The 12,005-nt window shown below is 35.6% G+C and overlaps 1 protein-coding gene across 6 annotated transcripts; it reads left to right on the forward strand.

The window, feature by feature from the left end:
* Window positions 1-6,706: 6,706 nt before the first annotated feature.
* On the forward strand, window positions 6,707-11,618 carry LOC129317873 (peptidyl-prolyl cis-trans isomerase cyp11-like). Of its 6 annotated transcripts, none has more exons than XM_054962283.1 (9): window positions 6,707-6,902; window positions 8,491-8,586; window positions 8,767-8,790; window positions 8,948-9,039; window positions 9,179-9,982; window positions 10,104-10,208; window positions 10,409-10,521; window positions 11,004-11,041; window positions 11,311-11,618. In XM_054962283.1, the coding sequence occupies exons 6-9, from the start codon at window positions 10,135-10,137 to the stop codon at window positions 11,476-11,478; spliced, it is 393 nt and encodes a 130-aa protein (XP_054818258.1). In that variant the 5' UTR covers window positions 6,707-6,902; window positions 8,491-8,586; window positions 8,767-8,790; window positions 8,948-9,039; window positions 9,179-9,982; window positions 10,104-10,134; the 3' UTR covers window positions 11,479-11,618. The 6 variants fall into 6 exon arrangements, with proteins under 6 accessions (XP_054818258.1, XP_054818254.1, XP_054818252.1 ...); XM_054962279.1 differs by lacking the exon at window positions 8,767-8,790 and having other exon boundaries at window positions 9,179-9,203; window positions 9,944-9,982; XM_054962277.1 differs by lacking the exon at window positions 10,104-10,208 and having other exon boundaries at window positions 8,491-8,585; window positions 8,735-8,790; window positions 9,179-9,203; window positions 9,944-9,982; window positions 11,311-11,482.
* The last annotated feature ends 387 nt before the right edge of the window (window positions 11,619-12,005 follow it).

A 12,005-nucleotide genomic window follows, 5' to 3' on the forward strand; every position in this document is an offset into this window, starting at 1 on the left:
ATCACTACCGACCGAACCTCCAAATCACCCCGATACAAAACTATAGGCTCACCTTAAACTAATATATATTCTTATTAGCCTTGAGTTCACCTATAGTGGTAGAATCGCTTGACTAAAGATGTTTTAAGGCACATACAGACTATAGTTTCCCTCAATATACATAATGGGGTGTTGTTGACTCCAACACTATGTCACATAGACGCTAAGGAGCTCATATCTCCAATACTGCACCTCATTTGGTATAAGGAGATCTTCTCCAACATTGTACCTCAATAGGCACTAAGGAGCATTATTTTCAACACAGCACCCTGTTGGGCATTAAGGAGAACATAACATATGGTCCTGATCATCACCTCTCCACTTGAGTAAACTCCTACCTTATGATTATGCTTTCCGAACCATTTAAGGTTCTTCATTACCACTTTTCATATTTTCTAATATATAGCATATATATTAATATACTATTTGAAAACACCCATTTCAATGCTTTTATTCAATCAAAAGCTATTTCATGCAACAATCACATAATGCTATAAATCATGCTTAATCTAAAACAAGTTCATGAACTATATAACATACTCATACACAGTTACAATAAACAGTCAAACAAAGGAAGTTATTCAGTTACCTCAACCCTTCTGTCACTAGCAAGGTTACCCATAGATTTTAACAACCACAACCACTTCTCTTAAGCTTCTTTTCTCTATTGACATCTCCAATATGCCAATTTGAACACATTTGGCATATTTTAGTTATTGGTCCATTTTGACTAAAAACTCATTTTTACTACTTAGGGCTATATTCATCCGTAAACTCTTTTTCACTTATCCATTTTAGGTCCATTACTACCCAATCACTACTTTACATCACCTTATCCGATCTTATTTTACTCAAATAAGATTTTTACCCTAAATACTCTCTTATTAAAGCTAAAATTGAGACTATAAGTTCAAAGCTTTAGCTTTCAGCTTTAAACTAGTCGCAAAGTTTTAATTTAACTCTCGAGTTATTATTATTGGGCAAGAATTAAGCCCCTTAAATTCCGTCGATTTAATTTCTCTATAACTTATTTTCAGAGAAATTTGTGTAAAATGGAAGGTAAGAGTTATACATAGCTTACCTAATAAGTTATCGATTAGAAGCACCTTCCAATAGCTTGAAATAGCTTGCCCTAGCTCCTCAGCCCTCCTTCTCTCCTTCTCTCATGTGTTTTTAAATTTCACTCCTCTAAAATTTTTAAAATTTCATGACTTATGAAGGCACTTTTTGGTCTATATGTCGTGGTGCATGTAGCACAAGCCATGACGCATAGCACAGTAAAATTTATTCTCACCATGTACACTTGCTTCGACTCAAAATGTACTTCTCTCACCTATATCTGTTCATACAACATCCCAATGAATGAAATCATCAAGTAACCATCCAAATCTCTTATCCCATACTAATTGCTACTTTACCCTCAGTTAGCAACTAATCACAGGATTAGAAAATTCAGGATGTTACAGTAAGTAGCTGAGGTGTCTAAATTTCGCTATGGCAAGATAGAAGAAAATTTATTGGAGTTAGACTTGACTTTAAAAGCAAAAATAGTCAAATAAGGTTAGAATAACTTACCAATATGAGTCCTTAAGGTACATTTGAAACGTTGGACCACTACTTATTAAAGTGAAGATAGGCATCCCAAGGTACTAGCTCCACCTTGTGGGGTGTTTTGACCCCATGGGGAGGAGCTATGGTAGGGATTCCATCCTTCTCTATAGTCCATGACCTAAACTTTAAAGTTAGATTGTAGGGGATATACTAGCTAAGGCCAAATTGGCTCACTACTAGTTGAGGATGATAGTGTTCCAGAAAGGCCTTTCTAGAAGCAATAATCATAGGCAACCACATCTTTGTAGGGGTAGTGGTCAAATTAAAAATGTCATGTCACATGTTGGTCCTCGACCTCTTGGACAAGTTGAACTTGAACTACTCAGGAAGACAATGATCAGAGACTAGCAACACATTTAGCTGAGGGTTAAAGACCCGCCTGTAACATCCTAAGTTTCCCAACTAGTAATTATCAGTGTTTGCAAAGGTAATTTGATTAATTTAGATGATTATTGATTAATGAGGTTTATGAGAGACTAATATAGTTTTTGAATCCTTGAACAGTCTTAGAAGAAGGCTAGGTTGATGTTTGAGCAAACCATGACACGGAAGGGAGTTTAAATTTTGGTGTGGCTTTTTATGCCATGCACCACAGCGGGCGTGTTAATGTGTCGCAATGCACGCGCAAAATCAGCACTTATCAAATGCCAAATAGACCAGAAACAGAAGAAAGAAAGAGAAGAGATAACAAGAGAGCGATGGAGAAGAGAGTGTTTTCTACTAGAGCATGATCCCTAGCCACGTTGGGACTGTTTGGAATCACTATTAGGTAAGTTCCACATTCTCTCTTTCCCTATTTATGCAAAATTTTTGACTTAAGTGGTAGTGTAGGGCTTGATCTCAGTTTGCTTAGGTTTAAACTGAGCCTATTAGTTTATTAAGGTCTTGGAAAGTTAAATCAAGCTTTTAACCTTAAGTTTATGAGTTTTATATGATGATGAGAATTTTTGTCGAGGGTTTGGATGAACCCTAGGCATAATCTAGAGGTTTTAAGATGATATAGGGTGTTGGTTAGTAATTTTGGTGTATTGGGATATTTAATAGGATGGTTAGAGTATTTAGGAATGGTTGATATTGTTAGAAAAAGGAATTTAGGTATTTTAGGCACTTAGAACCTAGAAAATTTAGGGTTTATCTAGAATGATAATTGACGATTATTACTTCATTGTGTAGATTGAGTGTTGCTCGAGCTACCTCATGCATATAGAATATGTGAAGCTAACGTTGAGCCATGGTAAGCCTTTTTGTGTAACAAAGAGTTGAGATAATGGAATAATTTACACTATTTGATTATATTGCTTAACTGTCTATGAGTAGATATGTTAAATTTATTACTTGGAATTTCATAACCTTGCATATGGTAAAATATAGTTTTGTACACGAAAAAACTATTTGCGATGAGAATGATGAAAGTTTTATATGGACTAGTTAAGAAATTTGAAATGCATATATGTTAAATATGATGAGTGTGAGCCTGATTATGTTAGGGGGTGGGAGGTCACCCGTAAGAAGGAGTAGTGGAAGTCCATATGGTATGTATCTCCTTAGTGTCTAATAAGGCATGGTGTTGGAGATTTTCTCCTTAGTATCCATGCGGGATACAACATTGGGGAGTGACGCTCCTTACCATCAATGATGCGGTGTTAAAGTAACGACACCTCGATTAGTGTGCAATAGGGAGAGATCATAGTCCGAAAGTGGGATAGGGCATCTTTGGCTTAGTGATCCTACCACTAAAGGTGAGCTCAGACTAGTGTGAATGTGCACTTGATCCAATAGTCTATGGTTTCAGTCGGGGTGATATGGAGGATCAGATGGTAGAATAATCATACTAGTGGTAAATGACTTGTATTCATGAAAAGGAATATGTTATAATATGCTAAAAGTATATTTTGGAGTATTATAGCTTAGCTTTCTTATGGTTGTGCATGTTAATTAATAGCAGTGAATTATTCTATTATTGAGATATGTACCTCACCTCATAGTTATATTTTACAGGTGAGGGCTCCGATAGGGGCAAGGAAAAGGAAGGGCCAATTGAAGAGTGAAGAGCATTGTAGTATAGCTCTTCCCTTTTCTCTTTTAGGTTTGTGATGAATATTGCCATTATATAATACCAACTAAGGAACATGACATTATTTTAAGATATCACTTGTATGAATTTATGATAAGTGTGTATATCTTAGTCCAAGATTGATGTTGTGTGTGTTTGGCCAAGTTACAATTACAAGTGATGTATTTAAAGTGATTTATGTGCCAAAATGACCAAATTGAGATGTGTGTTAAATTTAATCCACCTTTGTGTTATTGTCAAATGGGGGTTTGGTGGTCATTTTGAGTGTGATTGTTTATTTATGATATAAATGATCGGTCATATTGTGTGTGATCCATTTGTGGTGGTCAAAGTGTCTCTGAGGCTAATGGCATTTGGTATTGTGAGTTGGATATCTTTGTGTGTATTTGAGGTGAAAACGAACTATTTTAGGTTCAGGTGTCTATCTTTTTAATGGATAATTGTTTGAGTATGAGACCAGTGCCATTACTTAAGGGGCTCGAAGAGCTTCGTGTGAACACTTGAACCGCCTAAATCGGATGTCAGATGGCAAAACAAAGTTCAGAGAGCTGTCATGACAGCAATCTGCTGTCATGTTAGTAAGTGCGCGCTGCAGCGCAAGTGGCTTTCAAGGGACTTGTTCTTCTGTGCCATCCATCACGGTGGATAGGCCATATTTTTTGAAAAATAGCTTGTTTCAGCTTGTTTTAAATTGATTTAATTTTCATGCTTTTGTATTTGTTCTTAATTGATTTTGAACTATCATTTGGGCTCAAACAACAACATTTTAAAAAGGGTTTTATTGGGATTCTATTGTTTTAAACTAATTATCTTTTAAACCTTTAGGTTGTGATAACTTCTTTTTAGGATTTTATCTAATTCTGATTATCATAACGGCATGTAAGAGTGTTGTTCTAGTAATATCAAGGCAGACATTTCAACACTTCTGTTGCCAAAAGAGCTTAAAGAAATCTAATTGTCATAGGGGATGGCAAGAAAGGGGCCTTATAGAGCTCAAGGAAGTAAGCCACGACCCATAGCTTTAAAAACCATATAGTTTTATAAAAGTTGTCATAAGGCTTCTTCTCTATGGATTCCCTCATCCCATCATATAAGTGGTAAAGAAACATAGTGCCCAGGGCCATTTGCCATTTGTAGTGAAGGTGCTTTACCAATGGGAGGTGTTGAGTCATGGGCTTGCTTTCACTTGGGGAAAAAATCCATTAGCTCAATGGCACCCATAGAAAAAATAGGTGCTCTTCATCTATGATGGCCTAGGTACAAGGCAATTCACATAGTTGGTGATGAGAGAGAGGTATACGAACCAACATTCTTCACCGTCACTTTAACTGTAGTGCTTAGGGATCAGTAGGGTAAGGTCAACAACAAGGATTTAGTGAAAATTTTCTTCAATTGTAATGGGGAGCCCTAAGAACATAAACATGTCAAGCAAAGTGACAGTCATGAGACTCAATTCAAAAATAAAAGCGTTATAGCCAAGAGACCAGAAGCAAAGGAGAGACTTTAGAAGGCTAACATTCAGCCATGTGGCTTAAAAAGATCGAGATCGAGGGTAGTTAATAAGTTTTCTACAAGAAATCTTCTTGAAAGAAACGATCTCCCAGGCCAGCAATAACTCCTTGGTAGAGGATAATGGCCAAGGGTCGGTGATTATGGGGCTTGGTGGCTCTATGGCCTATAGGGCTATGGATAAGTGGCCGGCATTGGTTATAACAACGGGGGTAAAGCTATGTGGAACAACACTATAGGCAAATATGTAAAATTCTTTAATATTGAAGGGAATGACGAAAACAAAGAGGGTAAAGGAAGAAAGTGCTTATTGAAAATAAAGGGAAGTAGGGAGTCTAGGCAAGGTTAGACGCTTTTACTAGAGAAAAGAAACCCATTTTGAAAGAGGAACACAATCTAGAAAGAAGGAAAAGAAAAGGCAGAAAGGTCAATGCTTACCAGAGCGGTTGTCTTGAGGCAGTCCAAGTAGGTTATGGACAGTAACCAAATCTTTAGACAAATTGGTCGGAACAATGACTTAGATATTCTGAATAGCATCAACTAGGCAAGCCATTGTCAATAGGAATAAGTGAGGGAGAGTGTGAGAAGGAAGAGTGAAGAAGCTTGAAGGGCAAGGAAAATCAGAAGCATATAGTAGTAGAGAGAATGATTAATGTGGACAAGAGGTTTATAGTCCCAAGAGGCTCAAGGGAATGAAATGATGCATCGGTTCTCATTCAAATGTGCTACATGGCTTATGACAACCAACCATTGCAGGGGGTATTGTTTGTTTGTTTAGGCTTAAAGATGAAACAATGGTCCCATAAGAGAAACTAAAACTAAAGGCAAGATACTTAGTCTATTTTTAGGAGGAAGGCATGTTATACATGAGCTTGACGTCACCCTCAAGACTCAGATGACTAGACGTAAGAGACCATTGAGAGGATACAATGTGACATGCCATGAATCTCACAGGTTGTGCTAAGTGATCCCCGACATAAAATGAGGATGAACATTCAACCAGTAACATCTATACAGACTTTTAGTTTATTCTTAATTTTCTAAATTTACCTTTGATTCTTAGATAGCTTTTAGAACCATTTCTAGTTTTTAGTATTATAACTTTGTACTTAGCATTGGTATCAATTTAAAATTCATTTATTCCAATCTCTTTGTATCTTCACGTTTAAGTAAATTGTGGTCAGGAATCCTAAAAACTCATTATTATCTCTTGAAATGTAGCGTTTTTGGTATGTTTAATATTTGTTATTTTTATGAAGAACACATCTTCTGTTAAGAGGGTAGAGAGAGATCTTGCATTTGATTATACAGTTTGGAAGGATCTGTGAAATAATTGCCTGAGAAAATTCCTTCGAAATGATTGATTTTAAAATTTGTTGATTTTTTAAATTCTAAATAAAAATTTTATAATTTTTTAAATAAACTAAAAATAAAAAATAAATCTTTTAAATCTGAACCGTAATCTGGATCGGAACCAGTTCCCTGCTTGGTTACTTCCTTGCCTTCTCGTTAGCCGTCAACTCGTCAATCTTCATCTTGCAATTCCCTCTTTGCATTGGCGTTCGTGTCTGCTGACTTCGAAACTGAGTTCGCTGTTTTCATCTTCGAGGTCGCGTCTCCTGTTCGTGTTCGTGGTTGCTCGACTTCACCGTTGCTCTCAAGGCTCAAGGTATGTTCGACTTCATGGTTCTGTTTCGATTTTTTTTTTTGTTGTGATTTCTTTGCTGATTTCGTGACTTCTACATAGAAGTCGTTTCTGCTGAATGATTTATCGTTCGCTCTTCCATTTTAACTTATCTGAGATACAGGAGAAATCTAATTTCGTACGCATATTTTGGGAACTGTGGAGCTTCCTCTTTATAATTAATTTGATGGTGAATATTCTGGGAATCGGGAACGTATTTCCATTATTATAATTTCATTGTAGTTCCTGTAGCATTCATTAAATAGAAAGACTTCTATTACTTTTCCTAGGTGGGAGACGGAAGGGAGTTTATTTTGCTGCTGCGTGACTCAGTAAAGGCAACTTAGTTTAAATGAATATACTATTAGTTGTTTTGAAAAGTATTCAGCAGCAGAAAACAACTGAAGGGAGGACAAGAGGATGGATGATTTATGTTTGCTTTTGTTTGTACTGTTGGAACTGGAAGTTAAACAATTATTTGTTTTACTTGTTACTGCCTTACTGGAACGATGAATGTCTAAGAATAGTCTAGTTTTTGTGGATGTTGGTCGCCAGATGGTGGACAGCCTTGTGTTTGTGTGTTTTGTTTTTTGTATTGTAGGCTGGAGTCCGCTGGACATTAGTGAATGTTATGTTGAATGATGAGATGATGAAATTTCAGGCTTATTTTTTTTAATTCCAGGAAAAAAAAAATCATTTCAAGTGCCATACTAGACAGTTTAGCCCAAGTGTGCCTGCCCCTTCCAATTATGGGCATTTTTCGGACATCGATGGGCATCGGGTTCAACTTTACACTTGAAGGGGTTTTAGGGTTGGGCAATGTGCAGCTACCCTGCCTGGCTCAACCCTGCCCTTGTATAACCCTAAATCTTTGTGGCCGATTCCTCTTACTTATGTCTATGCATGCAGACAACTGGATCTGATTTCTCTTTCTTGGCCAATTTTCTGTGTGCTTGATTCTCCTCTGGGTTTTTCTAGAAATGTATGGCTAGGGTAGATTATTTTCAATGAATTTATCGCATTGTTAGTTCCATTTAAGTTGATGTATATCAACCACTTTACTTGGCAAATGGTTTGACGTGGATTATTGTGATTCGGTGGTGATTTGATGGCCTATTATTTTAACCCACCAAAATTTTTTAGTGGTGCTTGGTTGAGGTGTGCTTGGTTTGCAAGTTGTATGCTGTGTTTGGGGAAAGTCCTATCTCACTATGGCTTTGCCTAACTGAACCAGCAGATTTTCAATGAAGTTGCTCTTAGCACAATAAGAAAATTGAGTTGTATGAAATATACTAATGGAGCTCCATTACAGTCTTTTACTTGACATGCAATTATTTTTGAGCATAGATGCCCATAATTTTCTCTTACCATTGTTCATAAGGAACCACCCATGGAGGCCTAGCATATTAGGAACTTTTTGTTCGTCAATCTTATATACAAATGCTGCGACTTTAATATGATATGCCCCTATATCATGGTCTGCTTCTGATGCAATGTTACATGGTATCGATAATTAATTGGCAAATTTTTACTGATTTTTCTGACTTTAGTGGTTTTGTTGGTTTGATTTCAGATACCCAAAAGAAAGACAATGGCAAAGAAGAAGAATCCCCTGGTTTTTTTGGATGTGTGTATAGAAGGTGGCCATTATGAAAGGATGGTTTTTGAGGTACCCTTTTTGTTTTTAATACTTTAGAATTAAAATGATTGTCACGATCCAAGATGAAGTCTTTTTTTTTTTTTTCCCTCTCTTAAAAATTTTGCAACTTTGACTACGAGAGTAAAAATGCAGCCTAATGAATTCTTTGGTTCTCTTGGCTATTCTTTGACATTGCCCCCTTCACTGCAGAAAATTTCCGTTTGTTATGTACAGGTAATAATTTGATTTCCTTATAACCCCCGAGCAAAACACTCTTGAACTGCAATTACAATCTCACTGATTGAATAAGCCCTTGGACGTCCTAATTTATTTTGATTTTATGGTTTATGATTGGCTTCCTCATTTGTCATCCAATCTTCTCTTTGTTCAGGAGAAAAGGGAAGCAGTCCAAAAACTAAAATACCACTGTGCTACAAAGACGCTTACTTTCATGAGGTTAAGGAAGGTGGCTCCTACGTGAAGGTATGTAATGATAGTTTTGGGCTTGTACTTGTTAAGTTGTCGATCTTATAATGCTAATTAGTGTTTGTAATGTCTAAAACCGTTTTATATGCAATGCACCATCAAGACTAGTTACTGATGGCTGGTTTTCTTTTTGTAGGGAGGTGCTTTTTGCTATAAAACGGGTATCTTTTCTATTGATTCATTGACCTTAGGATGGCACCTATGACTAGTTTTTGAAGCTTCTAATTCGATACAATACATTTATTCATTTTCATGTTTTTTATCCATGTCATTTTTCGTAGTATCATCTTGAGTCATCACATGAAGCAATTATTATCACTTTAACTAATTTTTACTAATCACTAATTAAATGAAAGTAGATTCATTTCTTTTTTGTTCTTAGCACGGAATTTGAAGAATGAGCTATGATGTTCCCATCTTGTGAATAATGCCTCTTATGTATTTTATATTTAGATGTTAATATATTGATTTTAAGTAAATTTTGTATCCTCTGTCTTGAAAATCATTTGGGTCGCTAAAAGTAGGATTAGATTAAGGCTAGCAATCGGGGATGTTAACTAGATCATTTTTTTTGCATTTAAAAATGTTGTCACTTAGGATGGATTTCTAAGTTTATTAACCAGCAATTGATGTTATCTGTTTAGAAATCCAAAGTTTAACCAGCCACTACTGTCAATATTTATGCATATCAGTGTATATGTAAATTTTCAATTTATATAAAATACTTTTTGACATGTATATAAATTCTTCTGTGAAGGATCCTATCAATACTGTATAATGTTGATTGAGTACTTTGGACCTAGCAGTTCTTCATAATTACAATGTTAATTGCAATTATAAGTTTCATCTGGTGTTATGCCCAGTTTGCTATAATTTTTCATCGTTTGTAATCTTTTTGTAGGGGATGGTGGAGAAAGTGTATATGGTCCCCATTTCCCAGGTGAGATTGCTGGATCCTGAATACATATGTTTGAAAAGCTTTCAAAACGTCTCTGTCTATTTATTTTGATGAACTGAGTTTCTACGTTGGTCTTGTGATCTATTTCGGTTGAGTCATCTAGGCTTAAGCATGATAAAGAAGGTGTTCTGTCCATGGCAAAAGAAGATCGTGAAACTCGTGGTTCTCATTTTGTGATCACATTGAAAGATGATCACAGCCTTGACAGGTTCATACACACACACACACACACACACATGCATGCATGCATGGATGGATGGTCAACTTTTGGACATATTTATCTGAGTTTTTTCTTTTATCCCCTTCTCATGACCTTCTGGGGTGTGAAAACAAATTGTCCTGTGTTGCAAACATTGCATTGGTAGAAATATATAATATATGAGTCCTGTTGTTTGGAATCTTGTGCAGTTCTCATGTGGTCTTTGGAAAGCTTGTCGAAGGATTCTACACACTGGGGAAGATTAGAGACACTGGTGTTAGGTTTCCTGTTCAAATCTTCAATTCTGGTTTGCATTACGAAGGTGAGATATATTTTGACCATCTTAGTTCTATTAAAAGAATGGTTTTGTTTATAATGCTCAAGATGTATGGCACAATCGAAATAAATCACTTCATCTTTGGCTTCTGCTTATCAACGAAGCAAAATCCTGAAATATATGCTTGTTTTTTATGGGGAAAAAAATTCTCTAAAGCTCTTGATTACTTGATGTATTTAGTGCTTTTATCTTAGTTTACTGATTACTCCTCTAGTGACAATATACGATGTGTTTCCCATTATTTTTGCTCACCCACCACTAACCAGTAATTTAAAACAAAGTGAATGGTTTATTTGGTCATTTACTTGCTAGAAATTTTCATTGATTTAAATGGGGCACCAACATGCTGGGGATGTACGAGTGGACCATTTTATTGCATTGTATTCTTTTGTTCTATTACCCTTCCTCCTCTTGGTCTGTATTTTTTCTGCTAATTTGCTTAATCAGTTTTCTTAATTTCCTTGCAGGTGATAGCCCATGGTATTTGTGGAAGGGACAAAAACCGGTAAAACTGAATGAATATTTTAGTTGGTCCTTATATTAAGTTGGTATTTAAACTTTAAGAAAATCGGTTAACTGTAATACTTGTCTGGAAATAAAGAAAAAGTAGACTAAAATAAGGCTGCATTAATTATTTATTGTGAATGAAAATTATGAGTTTATGAGGAGTAGTTTAAGAAAATTATAATAAATGGTTATTGAGATGTAATTTTATAGTTTTTCTTAACTAAGGTAGCATGTGACATAGTGAGCTCCTATGTGCATATATCGCAGGAGAATGTCACAGGTGTGCTGCCCGACGGATTAAAGTCGACGGTTCAGATCGAAGGTGGTGGGGCATTGGACTCGGATGACGGGAAGGCCCAAACGTCAACTGGACTCAGACGCAGCCTTCGGATCAAACATAAGGCCGAGGCACTGAGTGGAAAGGGCTTGCTGTGAATACATTGGAATGTTCTCTTGTTATTCTCTCTCTTCCCTGTGGCAGATCTTCTGCAATTGATTTCCTTTCTGTTATCTAATGGCTGTAGGAGCCTATCGAGTTGTAATTGATTGAATGGTTAGTGGAGTAACCAACTCAATGCCTGTTTGGTTTTTATTTTTTAAAAAACTTTTTTCTATTTTTAAAAGTAAAAAAATAATTTAAACTTGTTTGGATAAGTGTTTTGATTTTAATTGCTTTCCAAATTGTTATAACAGTATTTTAAAGTTATTTACGTTTCATTTTTTTAATTTTCTATTGGAAAAAGTTAGTTTGTCCAATTTCTATAATAAAACATCGAATGTTAACCGTTTGCAACAAATAATTATCTTTATTAGTCTATTTTTTAATTTTAAAATTATTTTTAAATTAATATAATCAAATATATTTTTATTTTATTTTGTTTTGAAAACAATTATATTACAAAACAAATTTTCTTTCTTTCTTTCTTTCTCTCTCTGTTTTTTTTGTTTTTTGTTTTTTGTTT

The sequence above is a fragment of the Prosopis cineraria genome, unplaced genomic scaffold (assembly GCF_029017545.1).
Source record: "Prosopis cineraria cultivar Desert tree isolate PC_DT_omini unplaced genomic scaffold, ASM2901754v1 PC8, whole genome shotgun sequence".
Taxonomy (NCBI): Eukaryota; Viridiplantae; Streptophyta; class Magnoliopsida; order Fabales; family Fabaceae; genus Prosopis; species Prosopis cineraria.